General features: G+C 32.3%; 1 protein-coding gene across 3 annotated transcripts in view; it reads right to left on the bottom strand.

The window, feature by feature from the left end:
* The window catches only part of SLC36A4 (solute carrier family 36 member 4), a 54835-nt gene that overhangs the window by 25360 nt on the left and 13157 nt on the right, over window positions 1-16318 (bottom strand). The window contains exons 2-8 of one of the 3 annotated variants that reach the window (XM_081261856.1): window positions 15119-15242; window positions 13968-14058; window positions 12724-12812; window positions 11258-11353; window positions 9346-9430; window positions 2204-2431; window positions 18-116 (exon numbers count right to left, since the gene is read on the bottom strand). In XM_081261856.1, coding sequence (XP_081117982.1) covers window positions 18-116; window positions 2204-2431; window positions 9346-9430; window positions 11258-11353; window positions 12724-12812; window positions 13968-14058; window positions 15119-15242 — 812 coding nt within the window. Of the gene's footprint in view, window positions 1-17; window positions 117-2203; window positions 2432-9345; window positions 9431-11257; window positions 11354-12723; window positions 12813-13967; window positions 14059-15118; window positions 15243-16318 lie in introns of those variants that run through there. The other 2 variants (XM_081261857.1, XM_081261858.1) reach the window with 2 other exon arrangements.

Below are 16318 nucleotides of genomic sequence, written 5' to 3'. Positions count from 1 at the left end.
TACAGACTAATTCTTACCACTCCTATGCCTTCAAAAGCAAATACAGCAGTACCAAAAAAAAGCGGGTATTTTTTCCAACCAGCCACTATTGGAAGGTTGTGGGGATCTGGCATGTTCTGCAGAAAGGAGAAAAAACAGAAAATATATTTATTTATTTTAGAGAATTTTGAAAGAAAGAGTAAAATTCCATTCTTCTGAGCTTCACAACAGGAAATGTGAGTTATATATTATATAATATTTCTTTCAATAAACACTTTAAGCAGACTATGTTAAATGTAGCAAAATGTTAGGATTTAATTGCCAAAGCAACTGTTTTCCTTATGGCCACACATTCCATCTAAGCAAAAATCTCCTGATTACCTGTTTCCACCTGTAAGTTCCAGACTGTGCACACTGGGTGTGGCTCCTGCCACAACAGAAAATACAAAAGCACACTCAGGTCTAGGCTAAGAGCCAAATGGTTAGTTAACAAACACTGCTTTTGGTACTCAACAGACAGTCTTTCTCCACTCTACTATCATTGCTCCTTTAGGCCTCTGAGATACTTGGTTCCTGATTCTGGCTTTCTGTTTCACAGCTCTGCAGCTGCTCCCAGTATAAGTTTCTTCTGGTTTCAGTATTTACTCAGTGAGCTAACAGTTGTTATTACCCTTATTTCTGTATAGGTGACCTGACTCTGGTTTTGATTACATGACACTGATACATAGCCTTGTTTCTAATTCTCACAATCTGACAAACTCACAAAGGGCATATTTTGTTCAAACTCTCTGTGTCTACAACAACCACTTCTTCCAGATTCCAAAGTCTGGTCCCTACTTCCTCACCATCCTGCATTCTCTGGCTTACCTGACTAGACGCAGAATTCAAGGTCAAGAAAAGCAGATGAACAAAGCAACTGAAGCATGAAGCACAAGGACAATTTAGGGAATAGAAAGGGCTGGAACAATGGAAACATAGGAATAACTGTATGATAAAAGGTGATACAGTACCAAAAACGTAGGCTAGGGTTAGAAAAGAAGTTTGAAGGGTCTGAATTATTTGCCACCACTAACTGTTAGAAAAGGCAAGCAGGATGCTATTTCACTTCTTCATGAATGAGCTCATGCCATTTCCCTCTATCCAAGGAACCACCTTTTCTGCCTGCTAAGTCTTACACATTCAGCTAAGGGGTCATGAACTCCAGAAAGCCTAATGTGATCTTCTTTCCTGTCCCTTTACACTCTTAAGTACTGTAAGAGAGAATAAGGGTTTGGGAAATCAAAGAAGGGAAAAATGAAATACAGACCCACAATAAGAGTTTACAATTAAATTGTTACAGAGATTTGCAACAATTATCTTTGAAGAAACATATAAGAAGGATTAGATCAGGAGGAATAGAACAAGGATTTTTCAACCTTTTCTGGGTAACTGGCCCTTTGAGAGATGAAAGCCATACAGCTGCTTAGCAGAGAAAAGAGTGTGTGTGTGTGTGTGTGTGTGTGTGTGTATACATTTATATGTATATATCTAGAGAGAGAGGGAAGAAAGAGAAGGAGGAGGAGGAAAAAGAGGAGGAGGAGGATTACAGACAGGGAGAGAGACTGAATATTAAAAACAATTCTAAGGGATTTGCAGATTCCCTGAACCCTGAGAGGTTTTAAAGAAACTGTGATGAAAAATCCCCAGAATGAATAATAAAATTAGTTCAGGTTATTGCATATACTTCATACAAAGGGATTACAGAGTTGTACAGTGGGAGTGGGTTGAAGCAGTGGCAGAAAATAAATATGTAGAAGTGAATGAAAATTGTGGAACTACATACATTTCCCCATAAATTGTTACTGGTTCAAATTTTAAAGGAAAAGATAATATACTTAATAAATTGTTCCTTGTGAGCCACTGTACTAAAACCACAACCCTAAATCTCACAAGAACTCTATGGGGTATGCAGCATCATCTTCTGAAGCACTGACACAAAGCCCAGAAGCATATTTACCAAGACCTAAAACCAGGCCAGACTAAAGAGCTTGTACTTGTCACCACTACTTCACACACTTTCAAATTCGCAGTATCCCCCAGAAAGAAACCAAGGTTTACCACTGTCTGCTGTGACCAGATGTGCACTAACAGTCTTTATGTGTCATTACTTTTAACTCCAAAGTAAACAAAAGTTTTACTTGTGTAGGAAATATATGACATTTAGTTAAAAATACGTCATACTTACCCTAACAATGTACTGGTAAATTATCACAAGACTGACAGCCATGGAAATGTTGGCAAGGAATGAAAGTACAAATAGATTCTTTAGCTCACGAATGAAGACCAAAAGAATTATAAATGGAAGAAAGCAAAGCATGTATATCCTTAGGTCAATACTTCTTCTTTCACATGGATTTGACGAATTGGTACTATTCAAAACAAATACTTTACTGTCCAAGAATCCTTCATGAACCTATACAGGATTACCAGGGGAATAAGGGAGGAGGAAAGACACACATCAACTTATAAGAGAGAAATGAAAAAAAATTACAATCTGCATACATTGTGACACACTGTACAATAAAACATTTATATTTCTGGATACTCTGGCTTCCTAGAAACGTATAAGAATAATTAAGGTAGGAAAACATTCTTTGCAAGATAACTTATTTTTTGTACTGTAAAAAAGTTCACTAGAAAATTATAAGGATGAGTTTACTAATTTAATCTGAAGCTTTGTGATCATGATACTCATGATCCCTACAATGACTCAAAAGATCCATTTCTGAGATCATCAAACTGGGAACACATTTGTCTAGAATGACCAGGGGTATTCTACTCCAGCTTACTTTCTTCAGAATATAAAACAAACACTAAGTATCTCTTGGATACTTAGTCAAAGTGAAATTTAAAGAAGTCAAAGTAAAATTTAAAAATCACAGACTAACTTTAAAATGCATGTAAAGCAACTATTTATAAATTATCATCATTATCAATATTACTAAGAATCCACAAAATTCACATTGCTATGTTACACAATAGATGATTTTTGCTAGAAAATTTCTACAATAGAAATCAGTTTCACTTAAAAGCCTATTCACCAATTTTATAATGCAATTTTTATATTTTTCAAAGAAATGCAAAAATTTATAAACTTCATGTTAAAAACTGTCTCTGATTCAGTAAGTCATGTAATCCAACTTTCTAAAATAGAAACAAAATTACAGTAGAATTTAGAAACAATCTTCAAAACTTATAGCACAGGCAAATCAGACTATAATTTAAATACCAATGAAAAATTACTTGCAACCAAACCTCCTTTGAACACACTGATATCGTCAAGCATCAGGTTATATTCTTAAGAAACAGATCCTATAATAGTAACAGCTAGCATTTTTTTTTAGTGCTTTCTATGTATCAGGTACTGAACTAAAAGCTTTTTAAACATCTCATTTAATCTTCCAAATGATTCTCAGAAGTGGGTTACAGTATTAATTTCAATTCAAACTAGAGAAAACTGAGGCTTGCAGAAGGGGAAAGAAAACACTTGCATAGTATCGAGCCAATGATGAGTGGTGGTCCTAGGATGCAAACTCAAGCCTAGATATTAACCTGACCAAAATAATACTACCTGAAGAAGGGTACTATGTCCAAAAAGCTACCCACTTCTACTCTGACATCTTTCTTGAAAGGTACCTAATATTAAGGGGCAAACAAATCAGACACTTAAAACAAAATTCTGATATGGCTCATAATTCATGTTCCTTTTACTCTACTTTTATACTTAAAATCCATGATAAGAATTGTTTAATTAATCACTACAAACACACATGTCATCTTAGATGGTAGGGAATTTAGTAGATTTTTAAGCTACATAGGCATTTTATAATTCACACTGACCTAACAAACCCTCAAATTATACCATGCACCATTTAAGAAATGCACTGCTCATCATTTCATGTAACTGGCCATCAAAACTTTATATTTTATGTTTTATAATTTGAAATTGAACCAAAATTATTAATTTACAATACTTGGCTTTTAGGAAGATATTCAATTGTTGGCTTAATTTTCTCAGTAACCAAATCTTTAGAGTCAAGCACTTATCAAAGCAGTACTTCTGATAACTGGATTATGTGATCAAGTTCAACTCTAACAAAAATTCCTGGTAAGAGAATGGCAGTTACATAAACAAAATTTTAAAGGGCTGTTTGAATTATTAGGTGCTTAGAAATTTAAAAATTAGCTCTATCACAATATCTAATAAAAATTTAGCATTCTCTGGCAGAAAGATGGTTATGAAATTTCTCAGGATTAAAAAAATACAATAAAAAATGTAGATACATACCTAGAGCAAGATTCAGGTAAACATTTGAGTCCTTTGGTGCCCTCTAGAGACAGAGATGGGCTAATAGGACTTCCTATGGTCTCACATGTTTACCAAAATGTAAAACACTGGAATAAATATTATAAAATAAAATTACTAAATTCAGTTTTATTCATTTAGAGATCAAATTTACTAAAACCCACTACTTATTAACTTTCAATGACTCAGTAATTTTATGATTAAAATTCCAAAAGCAGATTATGTTCTTTAGTAAACTAAATCCAGTATTAAATAATTCCCTACATTTGAATACTGTTTTACACTTCACAAAGGCTTTCACAAATCTTCTGTGTCATCTAAGCCTCACAATAAGTTTAAGAGGAACAAGGGTAAATTTTATTACTACTCCTGTTTTACAAACAAGGAAACAGAGGGTTGGCCAAAAATAAGGGGATCTTGATTAGTGAGTTAAAACTGAGAGCAAGGATATGAACTCACATCTTCTGACTATTGTCCATGAATCTGGTACCACTACATTTTTCCCTTTTACTATAATATTTCTTCCTCACTCTCCATATCCATGTACACTATTGTATCTATTTGAAATTTTCTAGAGTATCTAAATCAATAAGGGAAGAGTGATTAGAACCATGATGGCCTACAGTCAAAAGCACTAGGGTTATTTTTCTCCACTGACTATCCATAACGGCTTAATGAGAACAAGAACAGCTGTGTGGCAGCTAGAGAGCAGGTTTCCATATCTGGATGGCAATGAAACCCTTATTTCTTTGTGTTAATGAAATATTGCACCTTCAATTTCATGTACATTAAGGCAGCTTTTAATGATAATAGCAGTAATAATTGGTAAGGTTTAATTAACCAGTATGTGCACTATTGTATACTGCTATCAAATGTAAAAGAACACCTCTTGAGAGATAATGAAAATCTCTAACCTCATGCTGCTTTGGTGACCATCTACCTACTCTGCCTAGTGATGTGTTCATTATTAATTTCAGCTATTTTCTAAAGCCTTTTTGTCTTTTTCCATGCTGCTCTTAATGCCTCCAAAAGAGTTTCACCTTTCTATCCACGGCAGGTGTTCTCTCTGCCTCCTAGAGCAACATGTTTTCTATGTATCTTCTTAGAAAATGTACAAATAAGTTAAACTTTTCTATTCAATTTTGGAAGAAACCTATAATATTTCATAGAAGAAAGCCACCCAAAGCTTCTAGACATTTACTGTCCCCATTTTTTCCACTATTCATGTCACATACACATACATACACATCCCTTAATATCTGAAAATATCCTGTCCAGAGATAAGCAAATAATATATTGGGTGGCAACTCAGGCAGACACCTAGGTTTCAAACTAATTCCACATAACTTGGAGCATATTACTCATGTTTTGTGAGATTTCTTTCATAAAATGAGCATAATACAGCCAGGCATGGTGGTGGATGCCTATAATCCCAGTAGTTAGGAAGGCTGAGGCAAGAGGATTGCAAGTTCAAAGCCAGCCTCAGCAACTTAGTGAGTTCCTAAGCAACTTAGTAAGACCCTGTCTGTAAGTAAAATATAAAAACGTGCTGGGGGTGTGGCTCAGTGATTAAGTGTCTCTGGGTTCAATCCCTAGTACAAAATAAAAAGAAGAAGAGAAAAAAAAGCATAATACTTTACAGAGCCATTACAGAGATTATATGCCATCGCTTATAAATATAAAATTGCAAGGCATTATCAACATTATTCCTAGATTCAAACAGCTTGCTGGTGACTCTTTTAGGAGATATTAGAAAATATATAGTGCTATCATGTTGTACAATCCTAGAAAGGTATTATTCCCATCATATTCTATGTAAATGATTGGTAAGATGAGTTATCAGTTCTGAATTTAAATGGCCTCATGATGAATGAGGAGTCCTAAGAATAAGCAATTTCTGAAGTTAAATACTTGTAACATCTAATGCACATCATTTAGAGTGAGTAATGCTAATGAAAACACTGACACTTTATTTTGGTAAACAGGTGAGTATAAACAGAATTCTAATTAACTCCAATTGCTATTGGTCTTTTCTATATTATCCACATCTCTCATTTCTGCTTCCTTTCACTAGTCTTTCACTCATTATTTTATAACTACAATATTTGAGGAAACACCTATATCTAAAGGAACAGCAATGATTTATATTACATACTTATCTTCCAGAAAATTTGTTTCATAAGAACTTAATTATTTGAAAGTATCAAGGGAAAGAGAGGAGAGAATAAATAGCCTGGAAGCAGGATATTTTAAAAAAATAAATAGTAAAATGAGGCCAAAAAAACAAACTACATAATTTATTAGAGCTCTCAAGTAGAGACAACAACTAAGATTACCCTCCTATTAAAACTGCTAGCAGTCACAACACCAATGTCTTGTCACCATTCTTTTTATAGATGCAGGAAGAACTAGCTTAGTAAGAAACTAAGCTAAAACAGTCATGGATGGACTGAAAGAAAAGAGTTGACAAAGAAAATGGAGTGAAGGATATATGAGTAAGGATGAAAATAAGTGGTGCAGACACTATCAATGGGAAAAATCAAACAGAAGGGCTAAACCCTTTCAGTCAACAAAATTTTATTGAACATATGCTCAAAAAAACAGGTACAACACTAGGTTTAAGAAATAAAGAGAAGGGAAATTTCAAAATCCCTCTCACTCTGTTGTGAGTTTATTCCCCTTCCAATCCAATGACCATATTGGTACCTAGAAACCAGGTACTCTTACAAGATAATTTACAGAGATAAACACAACAAGTACAGTGGTCCTTTTCGTAATGGGGCTTTCAGTCTAGTGGTAAAAAATAATTTATAAATTAACTTTAATGTGATTAAGGCTATTTTTAAAGTGTTATAGAGGCCAGAAGAAAAAAAAATCAATAAATTCTAGCAAAAGATGGAGAAAGGGATGGCATGTAGAAATAGCTAAAGGTTTCACAGAACAGCTAACACTGAAAGCCAAGTTAAGAACTTTTCCAAATATAAATAAAACTTCAGTAAATACTGAAAAGTGATATCCTGGGCAAAACACTTCTCTAGAGATCCAAATTCTAGTTATTAAATAACTGGGACCTTTTAAAAAAAACTATGTCATTTCTATAAGAGAGCTCCATTTGGTTTTTCAACATTGAACAACTACACTTGTGGCTTGAATATAATATACACGGATAATCAAAATCAGAGTTTAGCAAACTACAGCCTACAGACAAAATCTGGCTTACTACCTATTTTTCAAATAAAACTTTACTGGAATACATATATATTTCTTTATATATTGTTGTCGAAGGTTAAGTTAAGTAGTTGCAATGGAGACCACATGATGTGCAAAGTGAAAAATCCTTATTATATGATTCTTTACAGAAAAAGTTTGCAAATTCTTGCTCTTAATATAAAACAAAGTATACTTTATACTTAGAAAAAATGAATTATAAATTTGTATGTACATAAAGATTCTTTAGAAAATATAATTGTATCATTTGCATAAAAATGCACTTCTACATATTACTACATGTAATGCTTATTGTACTATACATAGATATTAATAAAAGTTATTGAATGAAAAATGATTAAAGTACAGCAGGGGTAACATAGGAATAACATCAATCATGAATGGATGTACTTTGGCAATAATCGAAAATAAATAAATAAGGGAAAGAAAGATCGTAGAGTAAAGGAAGGAGAATAGGAGGAGGCAGGAAAGGAGAAAAAGTGGGAGGGAACAGGGACTGAAATGACGTAAATAAAACTCCATACATATATGATTTTCTCAAAATGTACCCAACTACCACAAATAACTAGAATCTTCTAATAAAAAAATAAATGTGCTTTAGCATTGTTCTGGTAGAAATTTTTATTTCAGTGATTTGCATGTTTATTTAAATAGACAATCTCTACATGAAGGCTATAAGCCACTTCCTCTTAAACCTTTATACTATAGGGAGAATTACAGAAAAATACACATTTTTAGACAGAGTGTCTTTTTAAACAATGGCATAATTACTGGATTTCAGTAATTGTTATGATTTACACATGGTGTCCCCCAAAACCTCACATGTAAGACAATGTGAGAGTATTCAGAGGGGGAAATGATTAGGTTGTGAGAGCCTTAAACTAATCAGTGAATTAATCCCTAGTGGGATTAATTGAGTGGTCAGGTCTTTTAGTCACAGCAGCAAAAAAGCTGACTAAAACAGAAATGAATGCTGAGTTTTCTACCTCCTTTGTTAGGCTGCTGGTTAAAACCTTGTACACTCTTTACAGAACATGAACATAAAGAATATGCTCCAAAAGTATCTATGGATATGCTTTTGAGATATAAGTTAGAAGTAACTAAGAATCAGCAAATCCTATCATATTTTAATTTGAAAGAACAGGCATTACTGATATTATGACAAGAACAGCAGTATCAATGTTATGGTTTAGATATTAGGTTCCCCCTCAAAAAAACTTATGTGTGAGACAATGCAAGAAGTTTTAGAGGAGAAATGATTGGGTTATGTATGAGCCTTAACCTAATCAGTGAATTAATCCTCTGATAGGGATTAAACAAGTGGTAACTGACAGTGGGTGTGACTGAAGGAGGTAGGTCATGGGGGTGGGGGCTGGGGGTGGGGGGGGTGCCTTGGGTATATATTTTGTATCTGGTGAGTGAGGCTTATTTCTCTGCTTCCTGATCATCATGTGAGCTTCTTCTCTCCACTATGATGTTCTGCCTCACCTTGAGCCCTAAGGAATGGAGCCAACTGTCTATGGACTGAGACCTCTGAAACCATGAGCCCCCAAATAAACTCTTCCTCCTATAAAATTCTTCTTGTTAGGTCTTTTAGTCACAGCAGTGAAAAAGCTGACTAAAACAATCAACAATAGCAAAAATCCAAATTGCAAAACAGAAGACTAAAGAAAAATTTACAAATGATAATTTATGAAAAGAATGCGTTTTCATATTCAACCATGGCTCCTATAGAAGAAATATGATGCTACTAGTAGGACATTAGAGTTCACTAACTGAAGAAAAATACTCACTTGTTTCACATTTTCAGCTAAAAAGACAATATAAACACTGCAGAATCCCAGCTGTGTTATCACCAAAAAAAAGTCAACCATACTCCTAAAAGAGATATCCACAAATAAGTATCAGTAAAAGCTAGTGAAAACTTAATATATGTTAATCTCTCTTTTAAAATATTTTATATATTTTACCTCTTTAAATTAAAAAATCAAATATTTATTTCCTATACAGATCATTTATTTACTATCAGTATATCACTACAATTATTATACAATTATTATACAGTTTGATGGAAATTAAGTTAAAAGCCCAATATTGTTATATCATTACCTGTTTCTGAAATTTAACATTTTAAGGAAATCTACTTATAAAATGATTTCATGAAAAATATTTATCTTTCAAATTAAGCCCATCTCTCCTACTTCTCAAGATCTTTCTCAGATTAACCTAGAGTATGGCCCACCGTTTCTAACTTCACATCATTTGAAAATATGATGAACATGCTTGTTACTATCCAAATTACTTATAAGAATAAAGAATGTAAGAGGATTAGGAATAGAGTAATAACATAAGAAATAGTAATAACATAAGAAACCTTTCCAGTAACTTTTCTCCATTCTTATTATTTAGTGAGATGCTCTATAAAGTTTTACTTTGTAAATAGTATACACAATTTGGGAAAGAATATTACCAGAGACATTAAGCAAAGTGGGTATTATTGGGAGTTTTCAAGTTATAAATTTACCTACATAATGTTAATTTATACCCCATATTTCATTTTTGGTCTAGAAATAATGAGTGACTACTATAGCATGCACTTATTAATTCATTACAGTCTCTTCTCTGACCATCAATGTTAACAATGTGTTTTTAAAAATCTGTATTTTTCTTCTTCCATCTAAAACTGGAAGGTCCTTGTGTGTTTTCATTCTTGTTATAACTCCCATTCTCCATGGCTCTTCAGGGATCTTATTTATAATTTATCTTGTAGCCATGAATTGTAACCATGAAATGAATTCAAGTTTCTTTTCTACCATGAATTACATTAGAAGTGTTTTAAGTATTCCATTAATATCTTTTCATCCACCTTTTATTTTAGTGTACCACCAATAATCATTTCAGCCACTTCTATCTAAAAGCAATTCTTCATAGAACAGGGGGGAAAACCTGTCTCTAGTCTGGGCCAGAAGAAAGATTTATTTGGTATTCTAGCTTCTGGAGGCAAGTTCCTAGATTGTTAGATTGTTTCTTCCTTCCACTTGTAAATTAGGAACACTGAGAACTTCATAAACAAATCTAACTTCCAGAAAATCTCCAGAAAGGCTACATTAAACCACAAGCTACTCTACTAACACTGCTTTATCTTTTCTGATAATTCCCATGACTCACTGGTACCATAGTTAGCACTCTGTTGATCACTTACACTTCCTTACTCTATTCCTATATTCATCTAGCTTATATTCACTGTGTCCACCAATGGTTACATTTAAATAATAAAACAATAAAATAAGTTTATGTTAAAATGTACCCAAACATGAGATGACTTATGCACAGCTTTATTTGAAATAATGAGGTTGTCATATTTTTCTCCTTTTTCCTTTGTTGAAAAATTATTGAACATGATTATGTCATTGGCTGGCTTGATGCTTTGTAAATAAAATTTTATTTAATCTACTACAATAATTCTGTAAAGTATTATCATAAGTTCACTTCATAGTGAAAAAGCCAAACCAAAGATATGAATAATTAGACCAAGGCCATAAAACAGAAAATAGTAGAGTTGAGATTTGACCCATATCTAACTCTAAAGGTTATTTGATCCCTCAACTTTTATTATACTTTTGTTTATGTGTTTTATCAGACTGAAATACTTACACATGAATATAATTTCAACAACTAGACACTAAAAACATAGCAAGTACTTACCGTCCCCATGCTGCTTGCTTCTGAAGACAACTCCAAGGACTCACTTCCATAGCGAAACTCACAGTGTCACTATAACCTAATGTTGACTTTTTAAACCTATAATCCAATGACATGCAGACACAGGAAGAAGAAAAATATTAAGTTGGTCCATAAACCATTCCTTACAAAGAACATCAAATAAATGGGAATTAATAAATGTAAGGCTATGCATTGATAGGATTTTCAAAATTTGAAAATCTGCATACTCATAAACACACCTCATGAAATTTTAAAATCTGATCTGTCCTTTTCTCCAGCAAATAAATTTTCATCTACTGCTAAAGAGAGAGACAGAAAGAGAGACAGAGCTTGTGTGTGTGTGTGTGTGTGTGTGTGTGTATCAGTAGAATTCAGAAAACATATTAGTACTTTGCTAATTTAAATGTTTCAAATACTTAAAAACATAAACTATATTGTACATATCTAAATTATTACACTTTTAGAACATTATTTAATAATATATATCTGTACAGAGCTGTACAGTATATTTTCACATAAACTATCTCATTTAATTTTCAATATAGCTCCATGAGGTGGGAATTATTTCTCCAGTCTCTTCCACTCTCTTTTTTCCAGTATGCCTTGTTATCTGAACATCATAAATAACTTAGCCACTTTAAAGAACACTTAACAACAATAATGACCAGCAAGTCAAGACTAGAATATTGGTATACTAGAAGATATTAATTTCAAAAAATTGCTTTATTGTCCAGTAGAAGCATTTCATGATACAAGAAAATTTAAAAAGCATATATGACCTTCTTGACTATCTACAAACCTACACATCAGTGCTGTGATGTGCACAAGAGATACTGGACCTGAAATTTGAATGATTAACAACTGAAGACCATTGTGCTATCTCCATTTTGTCTTTATATCTTTCCTGATTATTTCCATTTATACTAAATAAAAGAACTCATTAACTAAGAAGAACATATTTCATTAATAAGATAGGTTCAGTCAGCCCTCTACAGCCATTCATTCCTTACCCATGCATTCAATCAACTATGCATGAAACATACATGGAAAAATGCATCTGTAATAAAGACTTCTTCTTGTCATTATTCTTCAAACAATACTGTACAACTATTTTCATGCTATTTAAATTGTATTAGGTATTAATTAACATGCAAATACTATGTCATTTTATATGAGGAACTTAAGTATCTGCAGATTTTGGTGTTAATGGGGATCCTGGAACCAATTCCCTGAAGATATCAAGGCATGACTGTAAACACATTCTGACAGCACTTACATCATGTAAAATGCTACCTTTTTCCATATTTTGTTATCTTAGATTTGTCTTTAAAACAAATTAAAGAGAATATAACTTCTGGTTTCAAAGCATAGTATAAATATAAAATGATCTGAACTCTAAATACATAGCTTTAAAATAAATTAAATAGACTTAACAAATCCACATTTACCTCTGACATAGAAAGTGACTGCAACGTACCAATATGTGCATACAGTGAACAGAAATAATTCCTATAAACACAAGGCTGATTGGTCCAAGCTGTGGGAGAGAAAATTTAGAGAGCTTAAACATTTTAAGTTTTAAAAAGTTGAGAAATCTTATAAGCAATGAGTTAATGGGACTTGCTTAACTGAAAAACCACTCATTAGACAAAACAAAGTCATATGCATAATGGAAAATTAAGATACTTGATATAGAAAGAATATAAAGTAATATTTAAGACAACCATGTGTAATTCCATCTTTATGGACTTGGTTCCTTAAACCAATGAATGTATAGATATGCAGCATAGGAGAATGGAATACAATATCACATTTAACATTAGATGGCAAGTCTACAACTACTAGTGTCCCACCATTGATAATACATGCAATTACATATTATTATCTAAATGACTAAGAAGCACAATATTGAACTCGGGTTTAGGCAATCCACTGCAGATTCCTTTCTGAAACCTTTCTATATCTGTTAGGAATTTTGATTAGCAAATGATTATTTTAAAAATGATATATCAAAATTTTCAAGTATTTATTTACTAAAATTAAAATGATGACCAGATTATTCAGTCACTGCCACACTAATGCCAAAGTTTATTTTTATAATTGGAAATATTTAGTTACTTAAAATCAGGGTTCACAAAACAGTCAAACTCAGAAAAAGATGTTAGTTAAAACTTTTAAAGAAAATGCTCAATTTTTTAAAAGCTAACTACAGTTGTATTACTACAAAAAGAATTCTCCCCATCAAAGCTCTCTGAAATTACAATAATTTTCTCTAACAATGCTATTTATATATCTGTTTTAAGAGACTGTGACTCTGTTTATTATTTTTCTTTAAAGCTGAAAACTAAATACTTTCTTCTGAGTTACATGACACAAATAATCTGCTCTATTTTTTGCTATAAAATCCAAAATAATAATAAGACATTAGCATATCTGGAAAGATCTGTGTCATGTTTTTGGGGGGAGGAAGTTGAATAATATTACAAATAAGTAATTAAGTAGAAATAAAATAGTAATTCTTGGTTCTGTTATATCTCACTATTATAGTTCATGTAATCTTATCAATACAACAGGTAAATGACCAGTTAAATGTTACATGACCAGGTTATATTTGATGAGGTTAGATGTTAGCTTACATTAATTTTTGCTGACAACTATATCTTAACTGGATATTTACAAAGATAAGACTTACCACTATTCCTGCATTTTTTATTGCCAATGGAAGTCCTAAAAGGCCAGTTCCAATATTTCCTTTAAGAAGATGCATAAGAGTTTGTAAAAATCTGAAAAAGTAAAAATTGTAGGAGTTAAACATTTTAGAAGAAAAACTACTAAAATCACATGATCATGCTTTTACTATTATATCAGAACTGGAAATTAATCTACGTAATGAACCAAATAAACATTTCCATTTCACTACTAGTTACATGTGATTCACATCCTGTCTTTGCTACTTAAAAGTGGAAAAGACAGGGTTATTGTGGAGATTAAATGAGACATTTAAGTGAAAGTGGTTTACACATGGGAAATTAATAAAGAAACAGCAATTTTCTTATAAGATATTTAGCTGCTATAATTTTCAGAACAAGGTTGAAGATTAGGCTGTAAGACAGAAATTTATGGGCACTACTATGTAATCATGTACTAAACATATTTTGTGTAGTATTATCAATCTAAGAGAAAGTTAATTAAAATAAACAACACACAATTTTACAGTTATATGTATGATCAGGTAATCTAACAATTAATATTTGGACATTGTGAATTATTTAAGAGATTTAGCCTAAAAACAGTTTCTAGGAGGCAACTTAAGGAGATCTCTTGATTAAGAAGAAACGCATTGAAACTAGGAAGAATAGCATAAAATTCAAACTATTAAACAAAAAAGCTTTAAATTTTTCTCAGCATATACTCTTATGATCAAATTTCATGTTGTTTTGTTTAATCACTAAATTATTATTAGAATATGAACTTATAAATGATTATCAAGAATCAAAAAAAGCTTTGAAAAACCTTTCAGTTTTCCTTTTTTTATACCTCCCACTTTGATAGTGTTTACTGCCTTCCACTATCTAATTCTAACCATAACAGAAGTGGCCTCAATTAGATCTCCCTTCTCTCATCACCCATAGCAACTGATATATCATTATAGTCATTCGTATATACTATTCAGTGGTTTAAATGTTATTTTTCTTTCCCAAATAGACTATAAACTCCTTGAAGGTGAAGACTACCTCTTATTCATCTTTCTGTCATCTGTAGTATCTGGTCAAATGCCTTGCCTATAGAAGATACAGAATATGAATTAAAAGAAAAGGGAGACATGTGAGCCATCACACTTACGAAATGCCCTCTTGACCATCAAGCTGGTAATGCTTCTGAACAGGCAGGAGCTCTTGCTCATGTTCCTCATCTGATGTCCCATCAGAATTCTGCTCATTTATCAAAGGCCTCATTACATCCATATCTTAAAAAAAAAATACCAGTACTTTACTACTGTTTAAAGTTGGAAATTTAGCTGGTAGAAATTAATTTAAAATATTAGAAAATACCACTTGTATTTATCTTTACTATTTCTACCCTGAGTTAGTTCACCTTAGCTCCCTACGTTTTGATATATTAAAAAGAAACAACTAGACATTTGCTGATTTTCTGTTTGAGTTCTGTAGTACAGAGCAAAATGCTTACATAGTCAATACAAAAGTTTTTCTACTTTGTCTATATGAGGTTTATAGTAAATAATGAAAAAATTACAAGATGAGAAATGGGAATAATCGAATGTTTTCATCTCTGGTTAGCTTCAAATTACATGCTGTATATAAACAGTAATTATGTTTTTAAATAATTTAAGAAAAACAAAGCCATTTCAAAATTTTAAATTTTAGTGTCAAAATTTTTTTTATTGATTATTTAAAGCATTACATAGCTCATGATATACCATCTTTCATACATTTGACTCAAATTGTGTTTTGAACTCCCATTTTCACCCCAAATACAGATTGCAGAATCACGTCTGTAACATATTCACATTTTTACATAATGCCATATTAGTGACTGTTGTATTCTGCTACCTTTCCTATCCCCTACTATCCCCCCTCCCCTCCCCTCCCCTCCCATCTTCCCTCTCTACCTCCCCTGTTGTTGTTCAATTCTCTGCCCTTATAACATCAACATAATTCTAAAAAGAACACAATCTGTTTCTTTCAATTTCAACACTAGTCACCGTTGTCTGTCTTATCCTTTAAAAGTTCACACATTCAAATCAGTTGAGATAACAGCCTTAAGTACAGATTATACAGAAATGAAAGTTTATTTTATCCAAATATTTATCAAAATTCTACATAATGGAGAACTTCAGTACCTAAACAAATAATTGAACTGAGAATGGCTAACTGGCATAAGTTTGTTTTTTTTTTTAAACTATTTTGGAATAATTCCAAACAAATTAAATCTGTAAAAATGGTATTCCTGTGTATTAATTTTTAACATTCTGCCACATTTACTTTTTCTCTCAAACACATACAGCATTTTATAAAACAGTGG

Source organism: Spermophilus citellus (genome assembly GCF_964194105.1).
Source record: "Spermophilus citellus genome assembly, chromosome: 2".
Classification (NCBI taxonomy): domain Eukaryota; kingdom Metazoa; phylum Chordata; class Mammalia; order Rodentia; family Sciuridae; genus Spermophilus; species Spermophilus citellus.
The sequence above is the reverse complement of the archived record's forward strand: the minus strand, read 5'-3'. Positions and strand labels throughout refer to the sequence as shown.